The sequence below is a fragment of the Chiloscyllium plagiosum genome, unplaced genomic scaffold, assembly GCF_037043375.1.
Source record: "Chiloscyllium plagiosum isolate Xiang-an unplaced genomic scaffold, Cpla_swu_hap1 HiC_scaffold_6, whole genome shotgun sequence".
Taxonomy (NCBI): Eukaryota; Metazoa; Chordata; class Chondrichthyes; order Orectolobiformes; family Hemiscylliidae; genus Chiloscyllium; species Chiloscyllium plagiosum.
Window position 1 is genome coordinate 91,140,322 of NW_028270144.1, and position 12,413 is coordinate 91,152,734.

General features: G+C 40.8%; 1 protein-coding gene across 2 annotated transcripts; it reads left to right on the forward strand.

Annotated features, from left to right (window-relative positions):
• The first annotated feature begins 10,781 nt into the window (after positions 1 to 10,781).
• On the forward strand, positions 10,782 to 12,077 carry gsx1 (GS homeobox 1). 2 transcript variants are annotated; one of them, XM_043692775.2, is made up of 2 exons: positions 10,782 to 11,169; positions 11,722 to 12,077. In XM_043692775.2, the coding sequence occupies exons 1-2, from the start codon at positions 10,782 to 10,784 to the stop codon at positions 12,075 to 12,077; spliced, it is 744 nt and encodes a 247-aa protein (XP_043548710.1). The 2 variants fall into 2 exon arrangements, with proteins under 2 accessions (XP_043548710.1, XP_087843928.1); XM_087987802.1 differs by having other exon boundaries at positions 11,728 to 12,077.
• The last annotated feature ends 336 nt before the right edge of the window (positions 12,078 to 12,413 follow it).

Sequence of the window (12,413 nt, forward strand, 5' to 3'; positions counted from 1 at the left end):
TGCACGCCATTTGCTTCTTTCTACTTTTTCCCAACATTACTTGCTGTTATCTTTGCAGTAGGCACAACTTCCATTCATTCCATAATCCATATATCTGCCACCTCTATACAACATTTTTTTTAATGTCCAAGACAATTTTCAAACCTCCCTTCTCCATAAAGTTCAACTCATTTAAAAAAACTCAGTCAATTGTACCCTGTGATATACTAAGTCCCACTTATCAATCACCCCATTTCTGTTAACATTCATTGGCTGGAAACAATTCAACATGCCAGAGAATTTCCCATTTCTTAAATAGGTTCATTGAAATTCAGTTGGAGAAAGTACTTAGAGGATAGTTAATTGCTCTAAATGCATCATTTAAATTCACTGGAGACTTGGTCAAGTAGATGAGGAATAGTGACAACACTGAATGTAATTAGGATCATTCTTCACACCCAGAAGCAACTCAAGAAGTTTATTGACTGTAATGGATCAACTAAGTTGTAAAACTCATCATTACTATTAATAGAGTGTGATTAGACGTATAGCTCTAATAATCACCTTATGTTCACATATAGCTTGTATTCAATGCTTATTATTCACATTGCACCATTAGCCTTCTCCATGTCCAAACTTGGCTTAATAAATGAGAATCTCATGCAGCTTATGATCTGTAATTCTGATGATATGGGGTGACAATTTGTGTGAGGCGTGCAGTAAATTATCACAACCTTCATGGAGCCATCAGTTGATGATGGTGAACCATTTACTTAAGTAAAAAACACCCTGGTCACTTGTTTTACGCACTTCAGGATAGTTGATTTCTTTATATTGCTGTTGTTTCCAAGGCTTAACATAGGCCCAGTAAAAGTGCTAATGATTTTGACAACCACTGGCTATGCAATCACTGTGAAACAGTTTGGTTGCAGGTCATCCTACAGCATGTATCACAATATCTTTGCTGTATTCCTTGTAGATTTAAGCCACAGCACGCACTGATGTTCTGTGTCCTTTGCCTGCCGAATACTGACAGGTGGGCAGCGTTGCTGCTTGGAAACCATCCACTAATCCTTCTTTTCTTGCTAGGAAAACACCAAGAGGAAAAACGTTGCCCACTATGGAGCTACATTTAAGTTGGGGTTAAAAAATGGCAATTGTCCAATGAAATGGAGAAAGATTTTTAAACAAAATTGTATAACGTCCTCAAATGTGCTTACTTTGTAAATCTACATTTTCTATATACCGCTCAGGTAATGGAAACTATGAACGATCATTTTAACTGAGCTAATAAAAAAAAAACAATATTCTGTTGGGAATTTCAATAAGTAGAATAAACTTAATAAACTACTAATCCATAAACAGTCACTTTTTAAAAAAATATTGCACACAACAAACTGGTTTGGGACACAACACCAGAATGAAATGCAAACACAACATTAGATATGAGTGGAAATCAATATAAAGGTTTCCACCTGTGTTTCCAAGCAGTTGTGCTCATTTTAAATCTGTGCATCAGTTAAAATCAATCAATCTAAGTCATGTCTTTGAACAACAGGAACAAAGTTGTTCACATTAGGAGGAGTTTAGATGACATTAATTAGTATTTTATTAGCTTTGTATTAGCATCAGAAATTTTAGTTAGCTACATGGATATCTGATCCAAAAAAATGTACAAGGAAACAACACAAATATTCAAGCTTAGTCTGTCCTAATTTCTAGGAAAGCACAGTGCCTAATTGTCTTATTACAGCTGGTCTGTTCTTTTCAGCTGTCCATGGCAATGAGAATCATCTACATTATTCAGTTTTAGAAGGGATCTGATGTCCTCAAAAAAAAAGCCACAGAATCTCAATTGTTACAGTGCAGAAGGAGGCCATTTGGCCCATTATGGCTGCACCAGCTTTCTGACTGAACAACTTGCCCGATACCCTTCTCCTGTCTTATAATAAATCTATGCTGCTGCGTTTTGGTAGCAAATACAGGAAGGCAGATTATTATCTGCGTGCTGATGGATTGAGAAAAGGGGAGGTACAACAAGACCTGGGTTTCCTTGGACACAAGTGAAAGTAAGCATGCAGGTGCAGCAGTGGTGAAGAAGGCAAGCAGTAGGATGGCCTTCTTAGTGAGTGGATTTGAGTACAGGAGCAGAGATGTCTTGTGCAATTGCACAGTCTTGGTGAGACCACACCTGGAATGCAGTGTCCAATTTTGGTCTCCTTATCTGAGGAAGGATGTTCTGGCTATTGAGGGAGTGTAACAAATGCTCTCCAGTCTGATACTTTGGATGGCAAAACAGATGTATGAAAAGAGAGTATATTGGTAAGGAGTATACATGCTGGAGTTTTGAAGAATGAAGGTGGAATCTCACAGAAATGCATAAAAGTGTTACAGGGCAAGACAGAATAAATGCAGAAAGAATGTTTACAATGACTGGGGAATCCAGAACCAGGGTCACAGTCTAAGGATATGGGGTAGGCCACTTAGGACTGAGATAGGAGAAATTTCTTCACCCAGAGAGTGGTGAGCCTATGGAATTCTCTGCCACAAAAAGCTGTTGAGGCCAAAATGTTGAATGTTTTCATGAAGGTGATAGATATAGTTCTTAGGATTAAAGACATCAAAAGGTTTGAGGAGAAAGCAGCAACAGGAACCTGAGTTGGACAATCAGCCTTGATCACATTGAATGGCAAAAGCATGCTTGAAGGGCCAAATGGCCTCCTGCTGTTCTTACTGTCTATATTGCTGTCTGTGGATGTAAAATGAGCCAGTACTTAGAAGAAAAGAGAGATTTGTTTTTACACAACACATGTCTATGGTCCTAAGACATCCCAAAACACTTTACAGGTTAGAAATACTATATGGGGAAAGTGAGGACTGCAGATGCTGGAGATCAGAGCTTAAAAATGTGTTGCTGGAAAAGCGCAGCAGGTCAGGCAGCATCCAAGGAGAAGGAGAATCGACGTTTTGGGCATAAGCCCTTTTTCAGGAATTCCTGAAGAAGGGCTTAGGCCCGATACGTCGATTCTCCTTCTCCTTTGATGCTGCCTGACCTGCTGTGCTTTTCCAGCAACACATTTTTAAGCTCTAGAAATACTATATGAAATGCAGCATCCAATTTAAGCTCAGGATCCCACAAACAACAAGATAATGATGATGTAATTTCTTTTCATGTTGTTGGCAGAGGGATCAATGTTGGCCAGACATCAAGAATTAAGTCCTTGCTCCTCTTCAAACCATTTCATGTGGTCTTTGACATGAGGCAAAAAGGGCTGCTCAGAGCCCTATTGAATGTTTACTTCCCTTTGAAAGCCCACATTCACCAATGAATCAAACTAAAAATGTATAAAACACTCTGTCATTCCAGTAGAGTAAGAGGCAATTGAGCTTATGAAGATTAGAGAGTGGAAACACAATAAATCAAGACATTTTGAATATCACACCATAACTACACAAATGCTTCTATTCTGAGCTAAGCCCAGGACTGGCATAATTCCTAACCTCAAAATAATAGTACTCTTTAAAAAAATCTCAATGGGACCATTATATTCTTGTAATACCACAAATAAGTCTATCATCAACATTGACTTTTAGTGCATTTCTTAATTGTCTAACCCAGTGACCTGTTCCTTCATCACTCAAAGCTTTAGAATTATGATTATTCTAACAGCTACTATAATGCCAGCTGAAAGAGTAAGCTACCTAGGAGTGGCATGGTGGCTCAGTGGTCAGCACTGCTGCCTCTAAGCACCAGGCAAATGGGTTTGATTCACCCTCGGGTGACTACCTTTGTTTAGTTTACACATTACCTTGTGTCTGTGTGGGTTTCCTATGGGAATTCTGGTTTTCCCCCACATTCCAAAGATGTACAGGTTAGGTAGATTTGCTATGCTAAATTGCCTGTAGTGTCCAGAGATGTACAGGCTATGTGGATTAGCCATGGGAAATGCAGGGTTACAGGAATAAGGTAGAGGGGTGTTTCTGGGTGGGACCCTCTTCAGAGGGTCAGTGTGGATTCAATGGGCTGAATGGCTGCTTCCCCACTGCAGGGATTCTATAAGTTTCCCTGCAATTCCTGCTGTTACCTGGGAATTTCTGTTTACACAATATCTTTAAGATAAGGAAACATTCCAAAGTGTTAGCATAAGGAAAATATTAGGAAACCTGGACAAAAAAATTAAAAAATGAAGTGGGTGTAGTCCTTAACTTGGTCAAAGAGAGACAAATATAACAAAGGATTTTTGAAGATGGACAGAAAGAGACAAATAGAGTACAGGGATTTAAGGAAGAATTTCCAATCAGAATAATCATAGTGATTAAATACTTTACCACCAATAGTAGGGGTGAGAAAGAATGTATAGAAGGCTATAGTCAGAGAAACAGAACGTTCAGGAAGTGAAAAAAAAGAGAGTTTTGGAGAAGCTCAACAGGTCTGGCAGCATCTGTGGAAACAAAAATGAAGTTGACATCTTGACTCCAATATGACTGTTCTTCAGAGCTGATATGGGACTTGTGAAGACTACAGACACTGGATGAGAGAAAGAAATAGTGTAATTTACAGGTTTTAAATTTAATATGTTGAGAAATTGGGAGCCAATGTAGATTTCCTCATTGGTAATTGAAGATTGAGTAGGCATATAGCAGGGAAAGGACTTGCGCAGTAGAATCATAGACAAATTGAGTTTGTTGGAATTGGAGGAATAGAATCCAGCTAATCAAGCATTAAAGTAACCCATCTGGAGTTGACAGGCAGGTCTAAGAATTGGAATTGAGTAGGTAACAATAGAAGCGGGGAAGTGATGGCATAATAGTATTATCAGTGGACTAGTAATTCAGATGCCCAAGTAATGTTCTGGGAAGCTGAGTTCAAATCTTATTAGAATTTTACCTCAATAAAATCTGGAATTAAAATAACTCTAATGATGACCATAAAATCAATGCCAATTGCTGTAAAAAAAAACTATTTGGTTCACTCATGCCCTTTGGGGAAAAAAGTCTGCTCTCCTTACTTGGTCTGGTCTACATCAGACTCCAAACCCACAGCAGTATGGTTGATTCATAACCATCCACTGAAATGGACTAGCCATTTTGTTCTACCATTCAGTTATATCTGACTGATAAAAGAGAAATGAATGAAACCAGACAAAACAAGTGGCATGGACAGACACAACAAACACCATTGGCAAACTCAGTCTGATAACCTTGCAAAGCCCTCCTTACCAAAATCTGAGGGCAATTGTCAAATTTAGTAGAGGTAACCCACAGAGAGGTCAAGCAACAGCATGACATAGTGATATTCACTGTATCATACCTCCCCAGTAATATCCCAAATAATACCATCACTATCCCAGAGGTGTGTGACACTGACATTGTGCTAAATGGGATGGGCTTCAAACAGATCTTATAACTCAGTCTGGCATTCATGAGGCACTATGGACTATCAGTAGCAGCAGAATTAGACTCAAATAAAATCTGCCACCTCGTGGCCTGTCATATCCCCCATTCTAACACTACCATCAAGCCAGGATATCAATACTGCTACAATGAAGATGACAGGAGGAACATGCTGGGACCCAACATATCTAAAACTGAAATCAAAAGTGAAAATGCTGGAGAAACTCAGTAGGTCTGGCAGAATCCATAGAGTCAGAAACAGAGTTAACAGTTTGAGCCTAACTCCTCACAGAACTGCTGCTGGTCAGCATTTTCTCTTTTTATTTCAAATTCCCTGCATCACAAAATGTTGATTTTATCCCTAAAAATGAAATATCAAACTGGTGAAGCTACAAAAATCAACTACTTGATTCTAATCAACATAAGCAGCAAGTGATAGACAGCTAAGTTATTTCACAACAAATGATCAGATTTGAGGTTTGTAGCCTTGTTACATCCAGATATGAATGGTAGTGAACAATCAAAAAACTCAGTGGAGAAGGAGGATGCACTAACATTCCCATTCTCAATAATGGGGGGGAGCCTAGCATATCAATGTAAAAGTTAAGGCTAAAGGAGTTGCAACAATCTTCAGCTCCAAGTGCCAAATGGAGAAGTATCTCAGTTTTCTCTGAAGATCACCAACAATACAGATGTTAGTTTTCAGCCAATTTGATTCACTCTACATTATATCAAGAAATACTGAAGTCATTGGATACCACAAAGATTTTGGGTCCTGACAGCATTTCTGCAATTATACTAAAAATTATACAATTATACAATGTGCTGTGCTCCTAGCCAGGCTGTTTCCTGTACAGCTACAACATTGACATCTACCTGACCATGTGGAAAATTGACCCAGAAATGTCCTGTACATACAAAGTAGCACAAATCCAATCTAGCCAGTTGCCACCCAGTCTACTCTCGATCATCAATGGAGTGATGGAGGGGAACATCAACAGTGTTATCAAGCAGCACTTGTTTAGTGATAACTGGCTCACTGATGTTCAGTTTGGAAGCCACCAGGGCTATGCAGTTCTTGATTTCATTACAGCATTAGTTCAAAAAAGAAAAAAAGGAACTGAATTACAAAGGTGAGTTCAGAGTGATGCTCTTGACATCAAGTGCACAAGTAACTGAGTGCGACATCATGGAGCCCTAACAAAACTACAATCAATGGGAATCAGGGGGAACTCTCAGTTGATTGGAATCATACTTCGCACAAAGGAAGATGTAGTTTTTTGGAGTTCCATCATCTCAGCTTCAGGATATCTCTGCTGGAGTTGCTCAGCTTAGTATCCTAGGACCAACTATCTTCAGCTGCTTCATCAATGTTCTTACTTCCATGACAAGCTGAAAAATGAGGATGTTCACCAATAATTGCAGAATCGAGAGTGTGGTGCTGGCAAGGCAGAGCCGGTCAGGCAGCATCCAAGGAGCAGAAAAATCAACATTTTGGGCATAAGCCCTTCATCAGGAATGAGGCTTGTGGGCTACAGGGGCTGAGAGATAAATGGGAGGGGATGGGGCTGTGGGGAAGGTATCTGAGAGTGCAATAGGTAGGCGAAGGTGATAGGTCGGAGAGAAGGGTGGAGTGGATAGATGGGAAGGAAGATGAACAGGTAGGACAGGTCAAGAAAGAAGTGCCGAGTTGGAAGGTGGGATCTGGAATAAGGGGGTGGAGGGGAAATGAGGAAACTGATGAAATCCCATTGATCCCATGTATTTAGAGGGTCCCAAGGCAGAAGATAAGGCGTCCTTCCTTCAGGCAGCGGGTGGTAAGGGTTTGGCAATGGAGGAGGCCCAGGACCCAGGTCCTTGGGGGAATGGGAGGGGGAGTTAAAGTGTTCGGCCATGGGGTAGTGGGGTTTCTTCATGTGGGTGTTCAGCAACCATTCAAAACTTATCAGATACTGAAGTAACCTATATCCAACTGCAGCATGTCCTGGGCAATATCCAGTTTTAGGCTAACAGTTGGCAAGTAACATTTGCGCCACACAAATGTCAAGCAATGACCAACTCCAAATAGAGAAAATCCAACCATCATCCTTTGACATTCAAAGGCATTACCTTCCCTGAATCCCCCATTATCAACAACCTGCAGGTTATCATTGACAAGAAATTAACCTGGAGTAACTATGGAAATACAATGGTTACTAGATCTGATGAGATACTAGCAATGAGTAACTCATCTCATCACTCTCTAAAGCAGTTCACCATCCTCAAGGCTCACTTCAGGAGTGTGCTCCAGCAACACTCAATAAGCTTGACATCATCCAGTACAAAGCAGTCCACATGATTTGCACCATAACCACTAACATCTACTCCCATCACTATTTGCATAGGTGCAGCAGTGTGCACCATCTACAAGATGCATTGCAGAATTTCACCCAGCGTCCTTCAGCAACACTATAAACCCACACCACTGCCATGTAGAAGGACAAGTGCAGCAGATACATGAAAACAGCACCATATCCAAGTTCTAATTTAAATCATTCACCATCCTGTGTTGGAAATACTTCACCGTTAGTTCAGCATTGCTGGGTAAAAATCCAGGAACCCCCTCACTAACAGTGTTGTGGGTCTACCCACACCAAATTAGCTGTGGTAGTTCGAGAAGGAAGCCCACCACCACCTTCTCAAGGGCAACTCGGGATGAGCAATATATGCTGGCCCAGGCATAGCTTCCAGCGTTGTCTGAGATCAGAGCTTAGCCCTTCTCATTCTAGTCAGGCCATTCACTTGAATGGGGCGGAAAATATGCTGCCAGACTTTTCCTCCTTTCGTCTGTCGTGCGCTACGTTTTGCTTAAAGGAGGAGAAAGTGAGTCTTGTGAGGTATTCGGAGGGTGTGGCTGTCATGGTAGAACAGCTAATGGTCTGTTTGTGTGTGCGGCAGACGGAGTTGGTTGGCTGAGGGAAGTGGGTGCCGGAGCACGAAGGGAAGGATGTTGAACTGTATTGCGGGACAGTGAATGCACGGCAGCGCAAAGTAGGGGGAGCAGCGTGGCGAATGTCATCATTATTGACCCTCAGTGGTCCAAACGTTGTTAGAAATGATTTTGCAGCTTTCTTATCTTGACAGTTTTAGGTTTACCGGTTAGCTCCATACCGAAATATCTAATTGGGAGCACTGAGAGATTGGGTTTTATTTTGTAAGTTCAGTGGACAGTTCCTTATTAAGTAGAATTTGTGTAATCATAAGTTGCGGAAATATGTACTCATTGTTTCAAACTTCGCCAGATCCTTATACCAGAGAAATTTAACGATAAAACATTGGTGTAACTTAATGTTTTGCGGGCTCAAATACCCAGCACCCAACAGATTACATTGTTTGAATGCACATTAGAATGTGTTATTCTTGCCACTTTTCTGTCTAATGGTTCTAAAATAGAAAAAAATGTTTTATTATTACTTAATCAAATCATGCGGGGGACGCTTGTTCCAAAAGCACCAGTATTTACTGCCAATGTGTGACAGAGTTCTCTTTGTGTTTGCTTATTCTCTCCTGTCACACACTTTAATTCGCTCTCCTTTGTCATTCACCACTTTCTATAAAGAGCATCAAGAAGGTTCAGCAACTGAAAACCTGTTTATTTTATAAAAACTGTCCCAAAATACCCCACTGAATTTAAACCTGACATCTAGCCACCTACTGAACAAAACAGCGAACACCTCAACATTAAATGTGTTTAAACCTCCTGTTATAAAAAGAAATTAGCCTTTTACGAATTGTACGATAAGGCAAAGAAGACAACTTTATACTGTAAATGGTTGCACAGTTTGAGCGAGCTTTGTATCTTTATAAATATATGTACAGTAAGTACGGATGAATATTAATAATTGTAGCTTGCGCCCGCGAGAAAAGACTTCCAGTTCGCTGGATGAATGAAGAACGATCATAAATAACGAAGCGGGTGCTACAGAAATCAGGATTTCAAAATGAAAATGAGCATCGCCCAGAAGAAACTGCACATTTGGTTATTTGACAGCAGGCGGTAACTCAGACCTGCATCGTCTCTGTTCTGCGCTTTCAATCGAACTACAGGATCTTTAACATCATCACAGGCTGTACATTTTCTAAAATTTCCTGAAAGGGAAAAAAAAAGACATGAAACGGTGAGGTTGCCATGCAGGCATGGTTGCGTCTCTGTGATTAAAAAAAACATATTGCCATTTAATACGAGCACCTGCGTTTTCAGGGAATCGCCTGCTTCAATGCCTGTTAAACCGCAGTCAGATTAAACAGATCTACATACCCATCGAGATACTTTGGCGTCATGCTTTTCAGGAAAAGGATTTATTGTTAAGCAGAGAACAAATCGCATCTGAAACCTGCTGAAATTGCAGTGTTCCTCCCCTGACGCTTTCGAACTCCAATAGCAGTTCACGCATGTCTCCAAAGTTCAGTGAATATTACAGTTGTTTCCCCCGTGTGTGTGACTTTGCGGTTGTACAAAGAAAGCCCCAATGAGAGTTTTATAAATTGCAGAGTTGGATTATCTGCCTTCAAACGCCCTTTGCTCTGCAGCTGGGGGCTTGTTTACCTCCCAAGGATCTGCAAGAATTCTGTAAATACAATTTTATTTGTCTTATTGTTGAACGATCAGTTGTCTTTATTTCTAATGTGCAATTTTTCTCTTGGAATAACAATGCAGTCCAAAGGGGGTAAATAAATTTCGGGGTACTCTGATAAAACACAAGGAAAGTATGAACTGATCATTAACACATCGACCAAAAGGTCACTATTTCAGACAGATGTTGGACTCTGAAGAGAACAGGGACAGTGGAATATTTTGGTACAGGATAAGGGAAAGATAACAGTATTGTAACCCGAGAGGATATAGGTAGTAAGCTAAGGGGAGGGAACAAACGTTAGAAAACAATGCAAAATAAAATGCATTGCAGGAAAAACAGAGATATAATAAACAGCAAAGAGAAAAGAAAGATAAAGGCACAGATTGTGATAGACAATAAAGAAAAATTCTGAGTTAGGATGAAACGGGATGGATAATAAGAGTAAAAGGCAGAAAGAGAAAGAGGAGCAGGAGCCAGGGGCTGAAGGAAGGCAGGGAGCGTGTGGGTGGGGTTGAGAAGAATGAGAGAACATTGTGCAGTTCATTTAGTTAACAAGTGAAATAAAAGCGAAGCGTGCACAGTGAATCCAAACCGAGGAGCCACAAAAAGCCTATTGAGATCCGCTCTGCCGCGAGTGGCGTAATCGTCACATGGCAGCCTCAATCCCAAACTATTTAAGGAGCCAGCTCCGCACTTTCAGCACCACAGATAACTCCCAACAACTTGGTAATCGTCTGCTTTCATTCACATAACAGCGGCGTCTGACAGGGGAGAAAAAGAAAATTGCCGAAAATGCCCAGATCGTTCCTCGTGGACTCGCTCATTGTTCGGGACTCGAACGAGAAAACATCCCCTGGAGTGTTTGAGAGTAACACACCTTTACTGCCTTACGCCGTGCACCCGCCTCATTCTCTGGCTCTTTCTGCGGGATCCTGTCATTCTCGGAAATCAGGGCTACTATGTGTTTGTCCCCTGTGTGTTACAGCCTCTCAGCTCCACCCCGGCCCACCTGGCATCCCTTTTCTGAAGGCGCAGTTCCCCACCTTCAGCCCACAGTACTGTCACTCAGCACTGAGCAGGCACCACAGAGCCAGCGGAGTCACTGTGGACCATGGACCCAACATCTACTCAGCATCTTACCCCATGACAGATCCAAGACAATTTCACTGTCTTTCCCTTGGTAAGTAACACAATGGTCTCCCCGTCCCAAATGAATAATACAGCTAGCCATTGCTTTATTGTGATTCAAAGTTCGACGGGTTTCAGTTTGGATGTGTGTTGATGTTGGACGGTCCAGTGCAATCCTGCCAATCTAGCAGAAAATGAGCTAACGGTTTCAATGTCCCTCTGATGTGCATATTTGTTGACAAAATAAATGTCCTGTTGCATTTTAGTCATTATTGAATTAGTAAATACTTCTCCAAACTATGAATGTTTTCCAAGCGAAATTGAAAGGTTTGTAATCCTTAATCTTTATGGATATAACCTGTATTAAAAATCCCGATGTCCAAGCGTTCTGATAGTTATGGAATGAAGAGCGCAACATTGCTATTTTAAATTTGGAAAAGTTAATGATGAAATTAACATTTCAACAACAATTCAAGTATTCTGAATATGCCATTTGTAGAGATGATTTGATATTTAAAAACAAATTTGCCACCTCAAGATTTGTTTTGTTTGGAAAAGGCATAACAGTGCACAATTTCACATCTGCTCCCTTCACGTTTTACAGCTACAGAGACCAGCTCCAGCCAGCTACAGAGCAGCAAGAGGATGCGCACGGCTTTCACCAGCACCCAACTGCTAGAGTTGGAGAGGGAATTCGCCTCCAACATGTATCTGTCCCGTCTCCGCAGGATCGAAATCGCCACCTACCTGAACCTGTCTGAGAAACAAGTCAAAATCTGGTTTCAAAACCGTCGGGTCAAGCATAAAAAGGAAGGCAAAAGCGGCAGCGCGCCCCGCACAACCTCCAATTGCAAGTGTAGCTCTCTGTCATCCACCCATTGTACCGAGGAAGAAGAAGAGTTACCCATGTCACCTTCATCATCAGGAAAAGACGATAGAGACTTGTCTGTCACTCCTTGAACATCTGTTTGATACACAGTGATCCAACGCAATACGCTCCAGGCTACCATAGTCTTTCTATCTCGTCATTTTAAGAATCAGACTTTTCATATTTTTTTTAAATATATAAATAAAGTCCTAGTGGGAGAAGATTATCCAGATCCGAATTTCACAAGCGCACACGTTAAATTAGTGTCCGACCACTAACATTGTGACATGTATAAGTTGACATTTTCTGGCTGTGGCTTTTATATAAAACGAAGTAATGTCCTGTATTTGGTTGGTTTGTATGTATTTCATGATATTTATTTATTTATTTATGACAAATAAAGATTTTTTTTTCATAGACATTTGAGT